Genomic DNA, 24,527 nt, shown 5'->3' with positions numbered 1-24,527 from the left:
TTGGGAAAAGCACCTTCGGCAGTAACCATCATACATAATAACCATATTAATGCTTCAACAAAGAACAAAGGAATGCAGGGGACATATATACACAGAACCAAGGACACAGGTGAAAGTAATCAAACTAATGAACAAACAGGACAAAGCTACCTGGGATAGAGACTGGGGCAAGAGGAACTGATGTACCAAAATAAAAGACAAACAGGAACCCGAGACCTCGGGTCCCAACATAAAAGTGTGACAAACAGCTAAATATTCTAATGATGATTTACCTGCTTGCTTGTTGGAGCTTTGAATCCATGTTTTCAATGTTGAACTGCCTTCAGTCTCCTCCCTTCGCTCTTTCAGGTGAGCAGCACTTTTAGAAGACTAAGAACTAATGATTACGGACTTGGCCGATGAGCGCAGAGGGGACCGGGCCACCCCCCCGTGCTTGGCCCTGCTTCCAATATTCCAACATGTGACGTAGAATGATAATCCAATTACAGAGTACCCCGTGGGGCCCATCGTACTTTAAAGCAATTAAGCCTGCCCCCAAGTCTGTTAACGCTAGGTAAATTCTTCAGCAAATAAACTCGGAGAACGAACTTTAGATCAGTTTTACTTGCAAGGAGTAACAGACGTTTTGTTCGTTTTTGTTTGTTTTTGTTTGTTTGTTTGTTTGTTTGTTTGCTTTCTTTTTTTGTATCAAAAAATACTTTTCGTGTTTAGAATACGGGTACAGGAAAAGAATGAGAATACTTTGCTCCAGTGACAAATAATAATATGTTGATATGTAACATTATCGGTTCAATATTGATACATATATCGGTTCAGTATTGATACATATATCGGTTCAGTATTGATACATATATCGGTTCAGTATTGATACATATATCGGTTCAGTATTGATACATATATCGGTTCAGTATTGATACATATATTGATACCTACCTTTCTAATGAAGGATTTAAGACTTTTAATAAAAAATTCTAGTGCAGCCAGTCGTTGGGATTAAAGAACAGATGTGACCAATGGCAGTGGATCACACCAGTGCTACCTGGCGTCCGTCTCATCGCCGCAATGACTTGAGCTGTTTTGCGCAGTGACGTAAAGCGGAAGTGGCGCTCGTTGTTCCGGACACATAGTGCGGTGTGGGCGTTCCCAGGACGCTGATGTAAACACAAAATACGCCTCATCCACCGTCGGATGAAACACAGTGGATTGGATTGTCGCGAGTAATCAAAGTAGCCCTCGCTGGTAAAACGCTTTGTGTCTGGCTTGTGTAATATGCTTTAAAGGGCAGACGGGCGACGCAATGGACTTCTACATTAATCTGAAGGTGAATTTCAGGGGCAATTCCAAAAATGTCCTCCTGTCGGGATCCGAGACCAAGAGCTGGGAGTCGATGGAGGCCATGGTAAGAGAGGGACAATCACCGGGCCCGATCTTCGCACACAGTTAACGATATCCTGCTGCTGCCTGCTCACATACACTCACATACACTCACATATAGGCGCTACTGGCTGTGGTTGTGTTGTGTTGTGTTGTGTTGTGTTAAGTTGAAGGCTACAGCCCAGCGTTTGTAGCTTCAGACATGCTGTAGACTGGTGCCACTCAAACATTCCAGCTCGTGTCCTGTGAGCTGAGAAAACCAGTGAAAATCTTTCACCAGACTGAGAGCACAGCAGAGACAACAATGTCACAGAGGGCAGGCCGAGACATTACAAGGCCTTACAGGATTGTTATAGTCATTTGTCGTCATGGAAACACATTTTATAAGTCCAACACAACTGGTCTGAGCAGTTTGAAGCACGCAAATGCATCTGTCCTGTCCATGTGACTAAGCATCAGCATAACTGCAAAAAAGGCGCAGCATGGGCTTTTGAGCCAGACCAATCTTATCAGGAATATATCATTTTATTACCATTATGACATAGATTTGTTGAAGGCCCAGTGCCATATATTGCTGTATTTTCTTGTTTCATGCAGTTTATTTTATTCATGTTGAAGAAAGATATCTTGCTGACCTGATTATCTTTTAAGCTGCCGTTGCTGCAAACTGAAGGTTTGCTGAAGGTAAAGGAACAGATACCCCACAGTAAGAACAGCTTGGGCAACATAACTGGTGTATTCGCACATTTCAGTGTTGTAAAGACTTTTTTAGTTACTCGTAAACAAGACTATCATAGTATGTGTTAGTCATCGATTACATGATCTTGGGCATTTAAGTCTACAAGCAGCTTGTATAATGAGTCACCAGAAAATACATAAGCAGACCATTGTTTCATTCAGCAGTATTCAGACTCACAATGGCAGAAAAACATCCTGCGCTACCTTGAATAGAGAGATCTTAATTAAGTTCAGCAAACTGCAGTTTGCCTTTTTGTTAAAACTGGTGTTGAGGCCTCAGTGTTGCTGCCAGCTATCTGGGTTAATAGGAGCATGTTAATCTAGAGCTACAAGCACTTGCGTCATAGGTGTTTGTTTGTAAATCCATATTTATATTCAGAAACGGGGTTGTGTGAAGGTAGGATAAGGCAAGGTATGGACAACAGACTTGTGTGTCTGTGGCTGCCATTCAGAAGCATGTGGCTGATGAGTCACCACTGACCATGGCTTAAATAAGTCACATTTTAGGCATCTGGAGCCAACTGGGCTAAATGTTAATGTGGAAATGGATGGATTGATTAACCAAGTCAACCTTTGCTGGTTAGCTATATTATTTTTATATTTCAATGTCAGATTCCAGGCATTTACCAAGAACCACTGTTGTTGCTAAGTGGCACATATGAGAGATTTAAGTGGCACATATGAGAGATTTAAGAGAATGTGTAGTTTTCTTGCAGAATTGAGTGGTTATGACCTGGGCTATTATTTCCACTATAGAACAGTGCTGATGTAACGACATATTGTTGCGCAATACACAGTCCCAAAACTGATGTAGTATAATCTCAGAGGAGAACAGTGGAAACCGAAGCAGAACCCGTCAACAGAGGTCAAACATTAGGTTAGGTTTTGTTAGGTTCCTAGACTAGAAAAGGACTTAGAGTATAGCAACGAGCAGGACTCGGTCTGTGGGAGTAAAAATCCTGAAGACCTGTTGTAAATCAATAGTATTTTAAAAGCCATGTTACAAGTAAAAAGGTGAAATATATGCTTGGAGCCTTGCACTGTCGGATTTATGTTCCATCTCTCTCAACCACAGGAGCCTGAAAGAGTTCATTTTTCTTACTGCTGCTGACTCACAGATGTGTGACTTCACTCTGAGTTGTTGATTTGCCAGTGAGAAAGATGAAAGTGGGTTTGCTGTGCAAGGTTTAGTATTATCTGGGTTTCATTCCATGTGAATTGCTGAATAATATGAACAACACTTATTGGTTTGTGTAGCAGCATAATGAAGAGCCACAAAGGGGGGAGCGTTACCTGGATACAGTGTCCAGCTTTCAGGCAGTGAAGAGCCAGCAAGAGTGTGAATAAAGCTCATTGCCTGAACACAGCTTCCTGTGGTTGGGAACATGAGCCATCCATTGTGGGCATGGCGGCAGAACAGCTGACCCATCATCCTTGTCCTTATCTGATCTTCCCGTATGTCTGCTTTGTGTTCAGGTAAAGCGTTCCTTTGGCCTGTGCAGCCTTCAGCTCACCTATTTTGATGAGGAGAACGAAGAGGTGAGAGACTGTTTGTTTTGATTTTGGTCTTATTCTTTTTATTTACCCTTCATTTCCTGAAACGTTATTACCAATCCAGTAAAGCAGGACTGGCCAACTCCAGTCCTCAAAGGCCACTGCCCTGCTTGTTTTCCAACTATCCCTACCCTACCCATTGCTGATTACCTGGACCAGTGTGTGTGTGTTCAGCCAATCAGAAGCTAAAAGAGCAGGGACAGGACAGTGACCCTTGAGGACTGGATTTGGCCAGCCCTCCAGTAAAGTTTTTAAAAAATTCTCCTTTCTATTTCCAGGTGTCCATTAACAGTCAAGGTAAGTAAACAACCATAAAATACCATGTGATAAACAGAACAAAAAATTCTATGAAATTGAGAAAAATGTTCATATTAACATCATGTCAAAATTAATGGTGTTTCTGCTGTTATTCCAGCGGAGTATGAGGAGGCACTAAAGGTGAGTTGATGTCATTAACTACTATTATTAAATACTACAGTGCTTCAGAAAAGCAACTCCTCTATATTAAAGATTGTTTGGGGGGGGTTATCAGCTGAAAGACACTGCTTACTTAAAGACTTAAGCCATTTACTTGTTTATCAGAGTGCTTCAAGGCAGGGGAACCGACTGCACATGAACGTATATGAGACCCGAGGTCAGCCGGCAAGGGTCTCCACCACAAAGGCCAGTGGAGCAGAGCCCAAGAGGGGTTTCAGACCTCCACAGCACTGCCCTGCACTAGCCCAGGTGGTCAGCCGCAAGGTCCAGGCTGCAGTGCCAGAACAGGGCATGGTAAGACCCCAACACGTGGTGGTTTACAGTGTGGTCCATCAGTCCTGCTTGGTCCAGTGCTTCTCACCAGTGCACAGCATTACTGTTAGTGTTAAAATTCTAGGTTTTGCTGTATATTATCAGGATTACAAGCACCCGCGTATCACAGGCAACAAGACTAAACCTATACATCAAAAAACAGCTTCATCCAGATACAATATATGACTCCTAAAGTAAACAGTCCAAGACTCTAATATTTGTTCTGTATTTATAAGTCTTCAGCCAGCATCTTGTTAGATTGAAAACAGTGTTAAACAGGTTGTCTGGTTTTGTGCAAATGTAACAAAATCAACCTACCAAGCTCTAAAAAGCACTCTTTATACCTGTTAAGCTTACTCTGTACAAAGGCACATTGTGATTTTGGAAGGTGTTATAATGCTGTACTATTTCTACTGTTATTACCATGACATTGCTTAGACTCCAGGAAGTTGTTGGACCTGGCCAAGAAATTGTCACATCACCATTTTTATTGTGAAGCATGGTGGATTAGTGGTTAGCATTGTTACCTTACAGCAAGAAGGTTTCTGGTTCGCAACCTGCCAGGGACCTTTTTGTGTGGAGTTTGCATGTTCTCCCTGTGCTTGTGTGGGTTTTCTCCAGGTACTCTGGTTTCCTCCCACAGTCCAAAAACATGTATGTCAGGTTGATTCTAAATTGTCCATAAGAGCGAATGTGAGGTTGTTTGTCTCTATGTGGCCCTGTGATGGACTGGTGACCTGTCCAGGGTGTACCCCTGTCTTTCACCCAAAGAGAGCTTAGTCGTAATTAGGCTGGCAAGCATCCGTCTGTTTTCAGCTTTATATGAAACCAGTGCTTATGTATCCCACCTGGTGCTTGCTTCACTTCAGGTCAGGCCGCTTTGACCCATAGCGATAGCCCACGGGGCTGCGCACCAATGAGACAGAACGTTGGTTGCGTATCGTAACCCAAGATTCTTTGAATTGTGCGCAGCCCTCTGGGCTGTGGGCCCCACTGGTCCCTTGAGTCGGCTGAAGAAAAGACCGGTTCGTTTTCTTAGGGAAGAGCCTGTCTTATATATGGGAGCTGCGGACATGTGGACACTCGGTTCGGGCGTAAATGAATTTCTCTTCAGTGCGTAGGCACGAAGAGGGGATATGACCCGTAGCGATAGCCCAGAGGGCTGCTCCCAATACACAGAATCTTGGGTTACGATACGCAACCAACGTTTCAATACTAAGTGTCTTATCAGAGATTGAAGGTTAGAACAGACTGACCTTAGAGAGAGAAGAGATAACAGGCCCTATTCAAACAGTGTTTATTGCACCTTTCCATTCTTACAGGTTACTAGCAATTTGTGAGTATGTGCGTGTGTGTGTGGCTTAGGAGGTGATGGGGGCCAGCACTCTGAAAACAACTTTTTGCAGTCTGTTAATCTGTGCTGTATTTGCTCCCCAAAGATAGTGGGATGAACAGAGAGTGTCCTTGGTTTTGTAAGAGCTGACTGCTCTTGCTTTCCTGTGCAAGTGCTCAGAGCGGTATTAAACACCCAGTATAGGTTCCTCTTGTTTTTCACAGCAAAGCTTCCATACCACATTGTGCAGCCCTGGCAGAGCATGTTCTCAATCATGTTCCTGTAACAGTTCATGAGCAGTTACACCAGCGTGCTTTAGGCTACGCAGGAAGAAAAGTCTCAGTTGGGCTCTTTTCACTAGGCTGGATGTTGTTCACTGTCCATGTGAAGTCACTTGTAATGTGGACTCAGGAAATTAATGGAGCCCACCCTTTCCACCTCCTTCCCATTGATAAAACATAGAGACTGTATTATCCTCCCAGTCCCCCTAAAATGTATGTCTTTATGTAACAAACATATGAAAATGCAATTTTTATAAGTGAATGCTGTTGTCTTCTACTGATAAGGTCATTATGAAAGAAGTGAAAGGGACCAAAGAAGAAGACAAGACTCCTCCAGCCTGGTTCACCTCTTACATGGAGAAGGTAAGACCAACCTGATGGTGTTGAAACAATCTCTCAGCATAAGTTAACCTCTCTGCTGGAGGGACTGATGATGACCTGTTTCTCTCTCTCCACTTCATTCCTCCAGTTTAAGGACCAGGTGGTTCGTGAGGCAGTGGAGAAGATCTGCAGGGAGTTCTCAGGACAGTGCTGTATCCACAAGCCCATTGGAGGAGGAGGAGGAGCAGGGGGAGGTAGAGGAGAAGCAGTAGGGGGAGTGGAGGCCCAGCAGGTCCCTGAGGTGTCCTCCACCCTGCCTGGAGCTCCATTCTCTTCCACCCCTCCCTGCTCCTCCTGCAGGGGGCAGACCACCGGAGGAGGCTACCAGTGCAGGCATGTGTTGTCAGCAGCTAACTGGTTAATTAAAAGTCACCTTGGAATTACATAAAAGACAAGATTTAACACATTAATTATTCAGACATAGAGGCTGTGGTCTTTTTTGATTTGGATACAGTCCACTGAGCTGTTTCCTCCTGCTTTCAGTCTTTATACTGAGCTTGGCTAACCGTGTCCTGAAGCCAGCTCCACAGTCAGCAGTAATGCAACAAATCAGCATTGCCCTGCTTTAACATGATTGAACAGGATTAAAGTCACTGCCACAGAACCATCATCATTTTATTCCACTCATTCTTCTTCCTTGTTTAAATGTAACCCCTCAGGCAGAGATTGCCTACAGAAATCTGATACGCTCAGTTCTGTCTAACCCCACACCAGCAATATTTTCACTGTTCGAACTTGTAAACCAGTGCTGACTTAAGTGACTCACTTGAGGGCATTTATCAAGACTTAACACTCCCTGTAGAGACACAAAAGGCTTTATCCAATCCTCAGCTTGTGGAGAGTGTTGAGCCTCTTTAGACTCTGAAACTGATGTGTTGTGTGAGTTATGGTTATTCATTTGGTATTGCTTTTTCTCTCTTCTTCTTTACTCTCTTTCACTTTCTTCTTTTCTCTGTCTCCCAACCCTCTTGTATCTATCTTCTTGTCCTGGCGCTCACCCCTGCCATCAGTGTGTGTACCTCCTGTACTCTGTGCGAGCCCTGCAGTTTCTCTCATGATCCCAGTCACAACCTGGTGAGAGCCAGGACTCCTCTGTCCATCCCAGAGCACGGATCACCTGCACCTGATCACAGCAAGTATGACAGCACTGCATTGCTATATTTACCTTAACACTGCTTCCATTTTTTTTAGATTTTTAAATCTTTAAAATGTTTTCTATATGTTGATGTTTAAATGTAATACTAACAAAAAGAACGGCAGCTAACTCTTTAACACATCTTATGAAAGAGAAGAAGGTGTTTGTAGACATTCACAAATCATCCTCTTCCTCAGTACAGACCTTTGTTTAACACATTAGCTATAAAATCTACAGCCTTGGGAAGTATTTAAATCTAAGTACTCTTAAGTACCACTCTAACTATAAATGTAGCAATACTGGATTGTAAAAGCAATATATTAAGTAAAATTGAAAATGTCACTTAATAAAATGTAAGTTTTACAGTAAAATGTGCTTGAAGGATCAAAAGTAAAAATATCTGTTTAACAGGAAATACTAATATATACTAGACTATTGGATTATTATTGTCTATGCATTAAGGTGTAATTAGCTTTCTACTACTTTAATTGGCTAAGAAGCAGCTCTATAATGTTGAGTAGTTTATTCTATAAAAGTATAACATTTTAGGTGCAGTATTTTATAAACTAATTTAATTTAAATTTAACTTCATTTAAATCAAATCTTTATCTGTTAAGTAACTAAGTGTTTCACAAATGCTACATAAAAAATACAGTACTATGACTATAAAGCAGCTGGAATTTGAAGTGTTTAGATATAAATGTACTTGGTTGATTGCACGAAACAAAACTATACAGTCAGACTTGTGGCTCTACTAATTACAAAGCAGTTGTGGTAAAGTAAATGTACAAAAAGTATTGCTTACCATAGACCATCTTAATTACCACAAAACGCAAAGGCTCATTGGTATTACATTTCATTAGCTTTGCAGGTGTTTAAACATTATGACCTTATATGTCTGCCCTGAAGTACCCTACAAAATTATTATTTTGAAAATGACAGGAAGCTTTTTAGTTGGTCATCGTTTCACACAGAGGGTCTGGCTTAGGGGAAGGCAAGTTGAGTCAGTCCATAGTGCTGTCTTTGTTTTCATCACTGGATGTTTTCTGGCTTTGCCCTCCAGATTCTACAGGCGAGGTGACCGCAGTTTTCGTAAGGCAGAGAAGCAGCGTCTCAAAGCAGAGAAACGCCTGCTGAAGGCTGAGGTCAAAGAGATCCGGAAACAGCTGAGGATGGAGAGGCGGGGCATACAGTGGAGCTCCTCCCACAGAGATGGAAGTTCCTCCCCTGTCCTCCTGCAACCTCGAGCCACCCAGCACAACAGCCCAGAGTACGTCACTAAAACAAACATGTTAGGTACACACTAGAAACAGAAGTTCCATTCTTAAACGGGAAAAAAAACTGTTGACTGCTTTAGGGCAGTAACATCTGCACTTGCCTGGGGTGTTTGTGGAAGCTTTGCAATGTAGCTAAAGAAATCTGGAAAATAAGTAAGTTTTAACAAATAAAAATAAAATGATGTACAAATATGAATCGACAATGAATAGATGGTTAAAATAGCTAAAAATAATAATAGTAGCAGTAAAACAGTTAGCTTGAATGAATGGCCATCTGTTCTGCCATTCAGTATTATCTAAAATAACTGGATTTACAGTTGAAATGGTAAAAGTAATGGATGGAGCTGGTGGGGGTGTACAGCTGACAAAAACGGTTGGGAGGCGCTGTTATGCTATTTTTAAATTTGTTATGAGGTGCATCAAATCAATCTGAACACTATATGCAAAAAATGGATTTTGTTCCTTCCCTAGGCGCCCAAAGCGCCCCTGTCCCCTGGTGGTTCCAGCCATGACAGCTGCATTTCTGGACGAGAACCTTCCTGATGGAACCCGACTGCGTCCTGGAACTAAGTTTATTAAGTATTGGAAGATGAGGAACACTGGCACTATCGCATGGAGTGCTGATACTAAGGTGAAGATCTCACTGTAGTCATCTGCTGCTTTCTCACGGGGTTATTTGAATAAAACGCATTTTGTCCATATGAGTGTATTGAGGAGACCTCATGTCAAACTGCTATTGGTTTAGGAAATAGTTTGAACCCAAAGTGAAAGTTGTGATCTGATTCTATTCAAAGTCCTCAGGCAGTCTAGGCCTATAGCAGCATAACTAAGGGATGGTTCAGGGTTACCTGACTACCTAACTATAAGCTTTGTCAAAAAGGAAGGTTTTAAGTCTAGTCTTAAAAATACAGAGAGTGTCTGCTTCCTGAACCCAGACTGGGAGCTGGTTCCACAGGAGAGGAGCTTGATAGCTAAAGGCTCTTCCTCCCATTCTGCTTTTGGAAACTCTGGGAACCACAAGTAGACCTGCACTCTGAGTGGTCTATTGGGATGATGTGGTACTATGAGGTTTTTAAGGTATGAAGGAGCTTGATCATGAAGGGATTTGTATCTGAGGAGAAGGATTTTACATTCTATTCAATTCAATTCAATTTTATTTGTATAGTGCTGCTCATAAAGGATTTGTTGGGTTTTTTGGTTTTTGTAAAGTGCCTTGAGATGATTGTATTGTGATTTGGCGCTATACAGATAAACTGAATTGAATTGAAATTGAATTAAATTTAGACAGTGAGACAGAGTAAGTCTGGTATAGTAAGACCGGTATAGAGTAAGCGCTCGTTAGCCTACCAGTTAGCTTAGCTAGCTAGTAGCAGCTAAGCTAGCTAGTAGCAGCTAAGCTAACTGGTAGGCTAACGAGCGCTAAGTCTGGAAATAGCAAAAATACTGGACAAAATAGAAAGGTACTTGACTAGTACAGGAATGTGTAGTGGTTATTGATTTGTTCAGAGAGTTTAGTGAGTTTCTAGGTGTGTTAGACTAAAGCTAGTCTGTTGCTAATCTGTAGATGAGCTATACAGCACTAACTAACAGGAAGTGAGTTCTCTTACCAGGAAACTGTGTCACAGGTGAGCCAAGTGACAACACAAGACACTTGGCTTAACCATTTCAGTTTTTCTAGTCTGCGTTTAATCTTGTTTTTTAACTTGCTAGTAAAATATCTCAACATTTACCAGATGACTCAGTGACCCAGTGGTCACCCCAGCTTGTCATTTAATAATGACAAGGTGGGGGATCTTATTTTAGAGAAATGTATAAAATGTCTTGATAGATGGATTTCATAAGTTTTGGTGCAGACACTGTTTTCCTTTAAACTTCATTTTATGGTCCAGTATCTGCAAAACAAACATTTCCCTCAACCTCGGTGTACTTTATATTTAATGCTGATTAATAAATGCTAACATGCTACCATGTTAAACTAAGATGATATGCATTATCTACTAAATATCAACATGTTGACGTTGTTTTGAGCATGTTAGCATGCTGATTTTAGCATTTAGCTTAAAGAACCACTGTGACTAAGTACACACAGATATAATCATGCAATGAAGAACAAAGGACACCGGTATATATACACACAAGCAAAAGCCTAATAGAACACAGGTGAATACTATTAAATAAGGTGAATACTATTAAATAAGCACCAAAACAAGCACCAAAATAAATGTCCATAAACGGAAACAGAAATACCACACCATAACATGGCGCTTTAAAATGCTTGTTTTTATAGGCCAGCATATTGGCAAATTCAGTGCATCAATATTTATGTCATTCATGTCAATATTTATGTCATTATATAAATACTATATTATAAAGTTTGGTCTCTACCAGAAGCACCAACAGTAAAGCTGTGTACCATAAAAATGAAAACAATGTACTGATAGACTAAAATGTGCTAAAGTAAGCTGCAGTGATAATATGAAACCTATTACAATACACAAAGTTATGCAATCCATTGTTCATATAAGAAAATACTGCGTAGTTCAAATTCAATAAACAAACTTCTTTCAGCTTACACTGTCGGAGAAAGTATATTATGTGTGTAGATTACTAAACTCTCGCTGCCTTGTTTACTTACTGCAGCTGAAGTTCATGTGGGGAAACCTGGCAGTGGGCTCTGGGGACCGTTGGAGAGAGGTGTCTGTTCCTTTCCTGCAGCCAGGACAGGTGAGGTGGCAACATGAAGGGATGTTTTCATGTTGACTTATTTTAGGAAAAACACAAATACAATCAATTTTTTAAAAATTCTGTTTATAGCAACTTAGTCATGTGGATATAGGCAAGACTACTGCACTGACATTGTATATTACAACTTGTTTGTAATCTTGATGATCCACATATTTTTTGCGGTGTCCAGGTTGGTGTAGTGAGCGTAGCGCTGTGTGCTCCTGCCTTGGAGGGCTCCTACACCTCCCACTGGCGTCTGGCCCATGCTGGCGAGCAGTTTGGACCAAGAGTGTGGTGCAGCATCGTGGTTGACCCTCTGGCCCCAGCGCCTATGATGGCTGATGGGATACTGGTGTCACCCTGTGTCACACCACAGGTAGAAGAAATGGGTGGATGAATGAAAACAGCCATCCTGTGAAAATCAGATATTATCGCAAATCAAATAAATATACATATATGGATTATTATGTAAATAACTGAATATTTGCACAGGTAGAGATATACTGGGGATGTGGGTATGTATCTTTGTATACAGGGTAAGAACCCAGTGGCAAAGGACGGGAAAGACTGTACAGCTTCTAAGGAGCAACATTTAATTTCAGTGGACCAAGAAGAGTACTACATCCCCTCTGTAGACCTGCTCACTGCTCAGGTAATACAATCTACAGTCATTACACTAGTGTACACTAAAGGCTAAAACAAATGTTTATTTGTACAGATGCACCAATACAAAGTGTGATGGTGATGGTGAAATGATATATGTGTTTAACTCATGTTTTGAACTCATGTTCCACTCATGTAACTCATGTTGCTGTATCAGTGAAGTGCAAGATTTGCAGAAAAGCACTCATGACAAAAGTCTTTAAAAATACTGTATATACTGTATCTAGAATCCATCATGTGAAAGTAAGGGTGGCATTTTTAATAACTTGAGAATGGCCTGCTTGCCTGTGTTACATTGTATTCTGTCAGTTATGTTTCTGTGAATTGTAGTAGTGCAATAAGATCACATTCAGAAATATGTATTTAATGACATGTAGAGAATAAACTAAGTTGTAACACTGAAATTTTTACTTCCTGCATAAAACCTATTTAAAGACCATTTATTTGCTGGTTTTTTTTTTATTAATTGTTTAGTCTATAAAATGTCAGGCATAGTGAAAAAGGCAAATGGCAAAATTCTAGAGCACAACTCATCAAATGTCTTGCTTTGTCTGACCAACAGTCCTAAACACAAATATATTCAGTTTACAGTATAAAATAGGAAAGGATTCACTCTTTTACTATTTTATACTGTAAACTGGTCACATTCTAGATGCTGAAACCAGAATTTATTTTTTCTTGATCAATCACTTAAATGATTTAGTGTCCACTTTTCTTTAAGAATGGCCGAAATGGAAACGTGGACTGAGATACCCTGACATTTAATGAGCTGTCTGTTGTTGTCTGTCAGGACCTTCTGTCTTTTGAGCTGTTGGACATCAACATCGTCCAAGAGTTGGAGAGTGTCCCAAACAACACCCCTGCGGGTAAGAGAAGTGATTTCCATGTGTTGGTCTTTGGGTTTGGTGTGTGATGTATGGCCAAGTGTGTGGTACATGCCTTATGCCTCTTATCTGGGGTATAACATTTGCATGGATTAGAGAGAAATCTGGTTGAGTATATACTAGTATCCAGTTAATGGTTACTGCATACTCTTTGCACGGGTGCCTGTGATGTTTAATGCTATTGCCACATTGAGTGTACAAACATGTTTAATAATAATCAAATGTACACAGACCTGAGTTCAGTAAATTTTCTCTTCCATCCAGACATAACACCCTGCATGTCACCTTTGCCTCAAGATGGCCACATGCAAGACAAGAGCAGTCCCTCTTTGGGTTTAATCCAGGAAGAGACAGAAGTCATCAATAGTATCATGGGTAATGGAGTTTTCCCGTTCATACGTTCATAATACTCATATGTAGGAGTTGTCGATGGGGTTTTGTTGATAGGTTGGTATGTGAGATAAAATACAGAGCAGAGCTGGTTCGAGTGAATTATGTGACTAGAGCTGAATATAATCTGAAAGCCCCATGTATCAAGGTGTTCTCAGTATTTTTACTGAAACTGTCTGTATGAATTTTAGTTGCTACTCATCAAACATGCACACTCACACCTTTACATAAAGAACAGCAACAAATTTCACCTGTTTTACCCCCATTTGCTTGTGTGCACACATCCACTGAGCACCAAATATGGTCAGCACTGCCCTCTGAAAGTCTCGTAGGCTATTCTAATCTCAGCTAAAGGTCCTAGTTATGGCAACTGAGAACAGAAAGTTGATTTTAAAAAACCCCTGAAAATTAGACAGATGAAGTCAAGATATCGTAGTATGCCAGAAACAGGTCTATAGGAAAACCTCCCAGCATTTACAGACCTATGAACATGCAGTGTCAGTAGCATTGAAGTTGTTGAATGCAATTTGAAATTCCATCCATTTAACACAGTTTTATATGTTTGTAGCCATACTCCAAAATAACAAAGTTCATCTGGAAAAGAAGAATTGTTAAACAAATTAAACTATAGGTAGGTCCATCTGCAAGAGCCAGCTGGAGCAAAAGTCACTAAACCCTTTTGTCTGTCGACTTTTAGTTTTGGTGACAGATTTGGTCTGTCTGGGTGTTGTCTTGCACAAATATGTGCAGAGAGATTTATTTCTGCTGCTGGAGAGGTTTTGTTGCACTGACTTCAGTTTTCAAAAACTACAACGTGTGACTCAGATCAGAGAACATACAGTGTTATGTGTGTTTGGGATCATAGCATGATGGAAAATTCATCTACTGCTAAGCCTCTTTGTGCCCAGGAGTTAATGTCAGTCAGTCATTCAGTATTTGGGTATAAAAACTTGCATTCATATTGCCATGTATTCTTCCCCACACCTTTTGCAGCTCAATATCTACACACTCCCTCCACAGTGCAGTAGTACTGGCCAGTCCATGCCAAATATGCTGGAGCCCACCTGATCAAACCCATTTATTTTGAGATGGTTTATTATAGTTCTGCCAAGATTCATCAGGGTTTTTTAATGTTTTTTTGTAACAATAAGACAATTCAGTGAGTCAGCTCCATGCTAAGTCCTGATCAGTCACTGAAACACTGTTTTTTACAGACAATCCTGCCAACTCTGAAGCACTTACCAATCTGCTTTTCAGCATAATGTTGAGTGAACAGCAATTGTGCATGGCTTGATTTTTTCCATCCTAAACATGTTTATTCCTTTACACCAAATTCAGAACTACAGTACACAGCGTAGACACAGACAGACCATTTGTTTTCTTGCTCCACAGATGTCTCTCATGCAGCAGCATCTGGAGCTGAAGGGGGTGGAGTTCCAGCTCAGGAGGAAGGAGAGAATGATATAAGTGGAACTCAGTTTGTTTGTGAGACTGTGATTCGTTCAATGACCTTGGAGGAGGCCCCTGACCACACCCCTCTGAGAGGGCCCCACTCAGGGTCAGGTAGAGATCAGTATGCATCTGTTCTAGGTCTGAAGCTGTCCTCAAATTTCACTCTGGGATTTTTGATTCACTTCATATATTGAAGTAGGTACATAGTAAAATAACAATACAGAATAAAAACATCTGGCACTGTGATATGCAGAGTTTCAATTATTCCAATAATTGATAATTATGGAGCTTAAAAACAAACATACCTTGCAAAACCAAAATCAGAAACTATAAGCAATATATCACAGCCCTGAGCATTTCTTGAAAACTGTTTGAGGAAGAATGTTAAAGATATTACCTTACTGGGTAGAAGTCAAGTCAAGAAGATTTTATTGTCATTTCAACCATATATAGCCATTGCAGTACACAGTGAAATGAGACAATGTGCATGAGACGAGACAGTACCCTACATAATACACACAATAGCACCTGAAGGGAGTCTTCTTACCAGTTCCAAGTGTGTCTGGCAACACTGTCCCAACATTGCTATACTGATAAATATAGGAATATAAAATATGTAAAATCATCCTCACCCCTGACATAAAGTGTTGTTCAATTCAATTAAATTTTCAATTTAATTTTTCCAATACATTTTCTTTGTATAGCACCAAATCACAATACAATCATCTCAAGGCACTTTACAAAAAACAAAACAAAACCCAACAACCCTTGCCCATATGAGCAAGCACTTAGCGACAGTGGAGAGGAAAAACTCTCTTTAGCCAAAGAAAGAAAGAAAAACCCACAATGGTCACTGAAATAACTTGAAACTGAGAAAAGTAATAATAATTAAAAAATTTACTGAAAATTCACTAAAGAAAGTAACACATTTTCAACAGAAGTATTAAAAAAAACTAATGAAACTGGTCTGGATAAAAATGATGATACCTTTCTGCATAAATTTATAGGGGAGAGGGGGGAAGGGAGAGGAGAGGAGAGAAGAGGGGAGGGGAGACGGGAGAAGAGAAGGACAGAAACAAGAGCAGAGAGGGAGGGAGAGAAGTGGACAGAAGAGCTCAGTGCACCAATTGGAAGTCCTCAGGCAGTCTAGGCCTATTGCAGGTTTTAAGTCTAGCCTTAAAAGCAGAGAAGGGTGGCTGCCTCCTGAACCCAGACTGGGAGCTGGTTCCACAGGAGAGGATTAGTGCTGCTACTGGTGTCCAAAAGCTGTATTACAACAATATCAGTGTGTTTTTCCTATTTCACATTTGACTTTACATTGTTTGTGTTGTGTTTTACTTTTCTCACTTGTCCACAGTCCACTTTAATGTCTCCAAAAATATTTCTTATCATTGGAGTAATTTTTACTCAGTCCATTTGTTTTGCAAGTAATTGAAATAGAGTGAAAGTATTACAGAAGCATGTACAACGGTTTCCTTCCTGTTTGTTCTCAGTGGTGCGTCTGGCTGCTCAGAGTGGCTCTTCCTCCTCCTGTGTGAAGAGCAAAACAGCCAAAGCAGAAGCGAGCCCAGACAGCAGCCCCAGCAGCTCAAACAGCACCATGAAATCTCCAGCAACACTAAAGGCTTCCCTCCCTTTTCCGCTGAAAGCCTCCCTGCCTGCTCCGCTGTCTGTGGCCCCGAATCCAGGGCCGGGCCCTAGCTCAGCACCAATCCTTCTCCACACATTGACCGAGTCCTCCGCACTGCATGAGCACACAGCCACAGGTGACAACACAAGACAAAGCTTTTGAGTCGCAAAGCTAAGATCAGATTTGACTGCAGATCAGACTGACATTGGCCCAAGAATGACATCATTGATTGATGACTAGTTATTTTGTTGGCAGAATGTTATTAAACTCATCTTAATCTTCTAGTCATTTGGGTTGTCCTTAAAGCAGTCAATCTGTTGTTCTCTGTGGTGCCAGTCAGCGCTGTTCATTTCCATGCTTTCAAAACAGATAAAGTCGAGAAGTCCCACATGGAGAGCGTCTGCGAGGAGTCCAGGGTAAAGGAGGGAAACAAGGACCCAGAGGAGGAGAAGGGAAAAGAAGAAGAGGAGACAAGAGAAGGGATAAGGAGTCGCTCCTCCTCCACCTCTTCAGAGGATTACATCATCATCCTCCCAGACTGCTTTGACACCAGTCGACCACTTGGGGAGTCCATGTATAGGTATGTGTCTTCTCGGCTCTTGGGTATCAGCACCGTTCACCATAGGTACATCTCAATTCCTTCGATTGCATCAGCCTTTACCTTATTTGCATCTTTTATTTAAGATGCTAGGAAAAAATATGAGGAAAGAGCAATTCATGAAACATAGGACTATGAGAAATCCTTTCTTACAAGCCTTCACCTTTATCAGCATCCAATAAAGGGGTATGTTTGGTCCGTGAAGAACATCTGTAATCAGTGGTCTCATGTATCCTCTCTGGAGCAACATCCGTGTCGAGCAAGGAACAATCTGTTAAGGGAACTGGGATATACCCCATGTGTTGTATCCCTTCATTCCCTTTTAACTCCCCTTTCCTTGTCCTGTTGCAGCTCTGCTCTGTCCCAGCCTGGTGACATCCCCACCAAGACCTCCACAGACCCAGATTCACCATGCTCTGATCAACTAGGCAGTACCTATGTAGAAGGGGAGCTAAGTGAAGCAGGAGAGACTGCAGCAGGTCCAGGGATGGAGCTGCTGGGCACCAGCAGTGCCAACGACATGCTCTGCACGTCTCAGACTCTGGACGATGAGCCACTGACACCTGAAGTGGTGGCACCACCAAAATCAATTATCATACCAAGGTCAGTATAAACGGTGGGACATAACCAGACAAATATTCAAGACCAGCGTTTATAGCTTATTTTCGCTTTCATATTTCATCAAAAGTCATTGGGGGTTTTTTCTCCGTTTAATTTGCTGCTTCATGCATGTATACCTCGACATTTGGTAAATTCTGTGTAATTTCCGTTTCTACGGCACTAACTCAATTTTGTTGTTTTCATATTGTTATTAATTCCACTGTTTTTATCAGTATCAAGACAAATGAAATACTTCCTTTACAGAATTTTCACATTAAAAGTCTTCCACTGGCTTGGAGTGTATAATCCCTTCCAATCTTGACAGGAAATGTTAAGAAAAACAAAAACATAACCAGAGTAAGAAATGAAAACAATTGTTTCTTGAAAAGAAACTGAGAGGAGCAGATTAGTTCAGGATGATTTTGTGCCACTGGTAAAATTACTGATGCTGAATTTAACAGGCAAGTTGTTAACTTTTCAGAATATCCAACCCCCTCATAAAGATCAGTCTTGAGTTGACATATTATTCCCTTTGTTGTTAGTGGACAGTTGCCTGTTCACAAATCCAGCAGACATAGAGCAACATCAGTATTCACTTAGTGTCATATACCTATATACATAATGAAAGTAGGATCAAAATTCTCTCCTCCTTTAGCTATGTTTTTAGTCTCCACTAAATATCTGCCTGGGTAGCAACTAGATGCTCCACTACAGTGCCTTGCAAAAGTATTCGTACCCCTTGAAATTTTCCACATTTCGTCATGTTACAACCACAAACGTAAATGTATTTTGGTCATAGACCAACACAAAGTGGCACATAACTGAAGTGGAAGGAAAATGATAAATGGTTTTCAAAATTTTTTACAAATATCTGAAAAGTGTTTGAATTTGGATTCATCTCTCCTGAGTCAAAACACTGCAGAACCACCTTTCGCTGCAATTACACCTTCAAGTCTTTTAGGGGTATGTCTCTACCAGCTTTGCACATCTAGAGACTAAAACTTTTGACCATTTTTCTTTGTAAAATAGCTCAAGCTCAGTAAGCCTGGATGGAGAGCGTCTGAACAGCAATTTTCAAGTCTTGCCACAGATTCTCAATTGGATTCAGGTCTGGACTTTGACTGGGCCATTCCAACACATGAATATGCTTTTATCTAAACTATTCCGTTGTACCTCTGGCTGTATGTTTAGGGTCATTGTCCTGCTGGAAAGTGAACCTCCGTCCCAGTTTCAAGTCTTTTGCAGACTAACAGGTTTTCTTCTAAGATTGCCCTGTATTTGGCTCCATCCAGCTTCCCATCAACTCTGACCAGATTCTCTGTCCCTGTTGAAGAAAAGCATCTCCACAACATGATGCTGCCACCACCATGTTGCACGGTGGGTATAGTGTGTTCAGGGTGATGTGCAGTGTTAGTTTTTCGCCACACATAGCATTTTGCCGGCACTTCTTAGTGCTTTCTTTCAGCAATGACTTTCTTCTTGCCATTCTTCCATAAAGGCCAGATTTGTGGAGTGGACGACTAATTGTTGTCCTGTGGACAGATTCCCCCCCCTGAGCTGTAGATCTCTGCAGGTCCTCCAGAGTCACCATGGGCCTCTTGGCTGCTTCTCTGATTAATGCTCTTCTTGCTCGGCCTGTCAGTTTAGGTGGACGGCTACGTCTTGGAAGGTTTGCAGTTGTGCCATACTCTTTCCATTTTCAGATGATGGACTGAACAGTGCTCCTTATGATGTTCAAAGCTTGGGAAATCTTTTTATAGCCTAACCCTGCTTTAAACTTCTCCACAACTTTATCCCTGACCTGTCTGATGTGTTCCTTGGACTTCATGATGCTGGTTGTTCACTAATGTTCTCTAACAAACCTCTGAAAGTGTCACAGAACAGCTGCATTTATACTGAGATTAAATTACACACAGGTGGACTCTATTTAGTCATTAGGTGACTTGTGAAGGCAATTGGTTCCCCTGGATTTTAGTTAGGGGTGTCAGAGTAAAGGGGGCTGAATACAAATGCATGGCACACTTAGAAAGTGTTGGTCTATGACATAAACTCCCAATAAAATACATTTACGTTTGTGGTTGTAACGTGACAAAATGTGGAAAATTTCAAGGGGTATAAAGACTCTTTTAAGGCACTGTATGTTCACCAGCTAGTCTCTGTGTCTGTCTGTTGTTTGGTGCTGAGATGGTGTCTGATAGGCATATCAGAGGTTTTTCACTGAAAAAATTTGACTGACTGCTGGAACCTAACCTTTCTGCATTTTTTTGGCAACATTATACCCTCGTGTTTGTTACACTAAACAAATACTTGAAAGATGTCTTAAAATTGTACAGTCCAGAGAGCACTGGAGGAGCAGATGGTGATGCTGCTGCTGCTGAGGAAGTAGCAGAGGGTCCTGAACTATACCAAACCGAGGATGGTAAGCACATTAATACATTGCATATAGATGCTGAGAGATAGAAATGTGTTTATACCCTATTTGTTTTTTATAACTATTATTAATTTGGTAGAATCCAGGACAATGTAATGTTTTATTGTATTGCAGCCTCTGATCCTGAACAAACTCAGGCAAATGATACTGAAACTGCTGAGGACACAGAGAAGAACCCTGAAGACCCCAGGTTTCAGACACACACACAAATTAGCATGTATACAGTATGTGAGCATAAAATACACTTACAGATAATAAATCTCATGTGCTATAGGGTTAGCATGAGATGGGTCGATGTTTTACCAGCTCCAAGCTCTTATTACCTACAAGTGAAATGATGTAATTTTGGAGCAACACTTGTCCATGTCATTCAGTTTTTTAAACAGAGGAATGTTGGAGGTATAGTAAAGTCTTTCACACATCAGATTTCACACTTTAGATTTACCTCTTTATTGTCTGTACTCAGGCACCCTGGCATTACCAGCGGCCTGGTGAAGGGAGCTCTGTCAGTAGCTGCTTCTGCTTACAAAGCACTGTTCACAGGACATGGCCCCACACAGGTCAGAAACCAGTTTATATTGAATAATCTTATTTGGTAACTCATATTTACCATCTGTATAGTTGATATGTTGAAGGCCCTAATACATTATTTTATTTATTTTTGTTATTCAAATCAATTCTATTAAATTTAAAGTTACAAAGAGAAATTTGGCTTAGGCAGAAATCCACACAGTTGGCAACATTACATAACTACTGATACCAAGGCGATGGAATGATATCCAGACAAGACAGCCACAGGTTTAAGCTTATATACAGGTTTAAAGGTTGCATAGAGGTGTTTTTCTGCAGCCTCCTGTGGACGCATCAACCCAGGACACCATGATGGCTGTGCTGGTGGAGATGGGTTTTGGGGACCGGCCCTTGAACCAACGACTACTGAAGAAACATAACTACAACCTGCTGGACGTGGTCAATGAGCTTGTTCAGGTCACCGACAATGACTGGTACACCACACGCTACTGAAAAGAGAGAAGTGGAGGAAGAAGAAAAAAGGAAATGAAATATTAGAAATGATGGATCTGTAAAGCGATATCTACCTATTTACCTTCCCATTTTTGCCCACCTCTGGTCCAGCAGGATGGAGAGTTTTCTCTATGGGGACATTCCAGCCAACTCTCTGGGCTTCTGTATACCATCAAACACCCACTGTCTGTAGTGTGACTTTCAGTATAGCCTAGATAGTGGCAGAGCAGTTTCTTTGCATTCTTTGATCCTTAAGTCTTAGTGGAGCTATGTGTAGCATCTCTGATGTTTATGTTTATATATATTATAACCATAGGGAACATTGTCTGTTTATTTTGAAAAGAAAGGACTAGTAGAGAAGTTTATAAAAGTGGTTAAAAACACCAAAGTTAACATAAAACTCTGTCAGCTAGAAAAACTGAACACTGAAATGTTACACATAGAAGCTTCCTGCCTTTCCTTTTTACCCAGGACAGTCTTAAAGTGCAGAGCAAGTTTATAATGTCAGGTATTCACTGCTACACTGACGGTTGCATTAAGGAGATCCACATCACAGGTCACTTTTGTACCTACCCAACTGAATTAGTGTGTACACACGTCTGTCAGTCAAAGATCATCCACATTGACTTTAGTGTTCTGCGACAGCTCTCAATAATAGGTCTTTGACTAGATCAGAGCATAGTGCACGTTTCCGCAGTGTTGTGACAGATTCTTCATGTGCAGGGCTAGTTGATAAACTACTGTAGCTGGTGAGCTCTTTCCCTCTATCTCTGTTCCATCGTCTACATTTATGCTTGTTTGCATGTTTGAAGTAGACACACAGTGCCCAGAAGATGAGGTCTGGCCAAATACTTTGCTTTAGCCAGGTAAGCCAATGGGTAATAATAGTTTAAATAAAGCTAAAATATGGCTTTGGCCACTTGAGACAGTCTGGACTAAAAGCTGTAGGTTCTCTCTAAGTTCTGGCCTGTGCAGAACTCTAATCTGTCCCTAGAAAACATATTTTTTAATCATTCAGTTTAGGATTGGTTGAAATGAGGTTGTATATTTTGGGAGATGACGTAAAACTTTACCATTTATACCAAGGTATTTATCCCTTTTAATATTTTTGGTTTTATTAAGCACTTTACAGTAGGCAGTGTTATGTCTGAGAGATTTTAATTGACTTACAGAATTATATAGGCCATGATGTAAGATATCAGTCATAATCACCTTAGATACACCAGCAAGTACTGTATGTCAGTATTGCCATTTGGAATGGAGTCACTTGTCTACACATTCATGTTGGTATAAAGTAACTATATTATGACCTTTAGAACTTAGTATAAAATTATTCTGTGCTTATGTAGGTTCAAGTTTCTTAGATTTTGGCTGCATTTTGTTTCAGAACCTAGAAGTTGAGTCATGGCAACTGGACATTCAGTTTTTTGGCCGAAACATTTCAGTCTTTAAACTGAAAGTCCAGTTGCCATGACTCAACCTCTGGATAACGTCCTCTGGACGACTGAGATCAAGTTGTTTCAGAACGTTTGTCAAGTTCATCGAACATTTGTAGGGATCACACATTATTGCACTATATACATAACCTGCTGTAGATGACCACTGAAAGTGGTATAAACATTCCTCTCCAAATTGTGGATTTGGAGATTAGATTAGTATTTGCACTTAAAGCTGAGAGGAAGCAGGGACCATTTATTTAATATAAAATCTAATGTTTTCCCACTGCTGACTTTTCCCTTTTGACAGTTTGTTCTTCTCCCTCTGCATACCTAGCTAACTGTAGTGTGGAAGTCACAAAAATTGTCAGGCACAGCTCCAGTCATTTCGGCCATAGCAAAAAAAGATTAGTTAAGGCCTGCTGACTTCACAACCATGTCAAGTCTAGCCGAAAGGTGAGGTATCAGCCTGGTTCCAGTCAGTCCCTAGTGTAGCTCATTTTTGATGTAATTTTGGTGACAGTGGGAACACATGAGCACGAGTTTGTGGAGAAAAATAAGTATTTGTTGCAGGAGTCCAAAGCAGTTTCTTATTTAAACATAGGTGAAACGTAGCGACTGTAATATTACGGTTAAAGGTGCTTCTTTTATTTCCTGTTCCTGTCTGTTAGATATAGAACTGGGTCCAGTGAGTATTGATCATGCAAGATACCATCACAAAAACTTTACAGTGATTACTTGTCAGTCCATCTAACTATCGTGTTACCAGCCCTTGATTTTCTTGTTACAAGCCAGTGTGAACACAAAATGGTCTGGATCAAAAGTACCAAAGCATAGGTTTGAAAGAGATGTTAAATTATCCAATAAATTATTTGTTTCAAGTGTGCATTGGAATAAGTTAAAAGGAAGCCTTTTCTAAAATGTCACTCACCTTCTTAGTTTTCTTTTAATATCACAGCTGATACAATTCTTTACAAATCAGCCTGGGAGACTGATTAAAGTCACTCTTTAGGTGGTTTAGATAGTGTTCATTTACTGATTTTAAACTTATGCTGAGTTCCCTTAGCAAAGCTTATGTGGTATCAGTTTGCACTGCTGTCACATGTTTTGTGATTCTTTAAATGGTCAGATGTGGGGGGGCAGACACTCCTATGTATGTACAGTGCAGTCATTCTAAACGTAAACTGGAATCAAAACATGTGTATTAATGTGAAATGTTTGTTATTTTCCTTCACAAATGGTTGAATATAAACAGAAACTTCTAGTTGGAATCAATGACTGCTCAGTTCATTAGTTAAGAATTGGCATTCTTTACAGTGTTTTTTTTTGTTTTGTTTTGTTTTGTTTAGATTTTTTTTAAGTCTGTTTGAAATGTAAAAAATTAGAGCTGTGGATGTTGTATATTTAGACATATTGTGTGGTGGGTGAACTTGCTCTGCTGTCTGTGAATGTAAGTTATTGTTAGTGTTATCTTCTGTTGAGAAATATTACCAGATTGATTGAAGATTGTCTTTTTGCTTGCACATAAGATGACTTGAAGGATTTTGGGGTTGAAAAAATTATTTAATAAAACAACAACTGGATAATGAAAAAGTTGTGTGCAAACCTGACATCATTGTAAGTGGTCAAAAACTTTTAGCACTGAGATTATAACTCTGCTCACCGCACTGGTCATGTGCTAAATTTTATCTTGCGCATAACTAGTGCTGCTGAGGGACACAGAATACATGATGGAGCAAAAAAAATCCTGATAAGCTCGACTGGTATGGGGTATGTGGTGGAGATTCTAATGGGACGTTATTCAGTGCTCAGTTTACAATACCAGAGGGCTCAC

The 24,527-nt window shown here is 40.6% G+C and overlaps 1 protein-coding gene across 2 annotated transcripts; it reads left to right on the top strand.

The window, feature by feature from the left end:
- The first annotated feature begins 1,134 nt into the window (after window positions 1–1,134).
- Window positions 1,135–24,303, top strand: nbr1b (NBR1 autophagy cargo receptor b). 2 transcript variants are annotated; one of them, XM_026324981.2, is made up of 23 exons: window positions 1,135–1,399; window positions 3,589–3,651; window positions 3,945–3,963; window positions 4,082–4,104; window positions 4,249–4,437; window positions 6,355–6,432; window positions 6,539–6,783; window positions 7,461–7,586; window positions 8,649–8,855; window positions 9,334–9,493; window positions 11,503–11,586; window positions 11,777–11,962; window positions 12,122–12,238; window positions 13,040–13,115; window positions 13,398–13,508; window positions 14,916–15,086; window positions 16,469–16,741; window positions 16,975–17,185; window positions 17,555–17,806; window positions 20,137–20,222; window positions 20,349–20,424; window positions 20,701–20,794; window positions 21,084–24,303. In XM_026324981.2, exons 1-23 carry the CDS (start codon window positions 1,298–1,300, stop codon window positions 21,255–21,257), a joined length of 3,123 nt encoding a protein of 1,040 aa, XP_026180766.1. In that variant the 5' UTR covers window positions 1,135–1,297; the 3' UTR covers window positions 21,258–24,303. The 2 variants fall into 2 exon arrangements, with proteins under 2 accessions (XP_026180766.1, XP_026180767.1); XM_026324982.1 differs by lacking the exon at window positions 20,701–20,794 and having other exon boundaries at window positions 21,084–21,264.
- Window positions 24,304–24,527: the final 224 nt, after the last annotated feature.

This window comes from Mastacembelus armatus, chromosome 8 (genome assembly GCF_900324485.2).
Source record: "Mastacembelus armatus chromosome 8, fMasArm1.2, whole genome shotgun sequence".
In the NCBI taxonomy this organism is placed as follows: Eukaryota; Metazoa; Chordata; class Actinopteri; order Synbranchiformes; family Mastacembelidae; genus Mastacembelus; species Mastacembelus armatus.
Note: the sequence above shows the minus strand (reverse complement) of the source record. Positions and strands in the feature narration are given on the sequence as shown.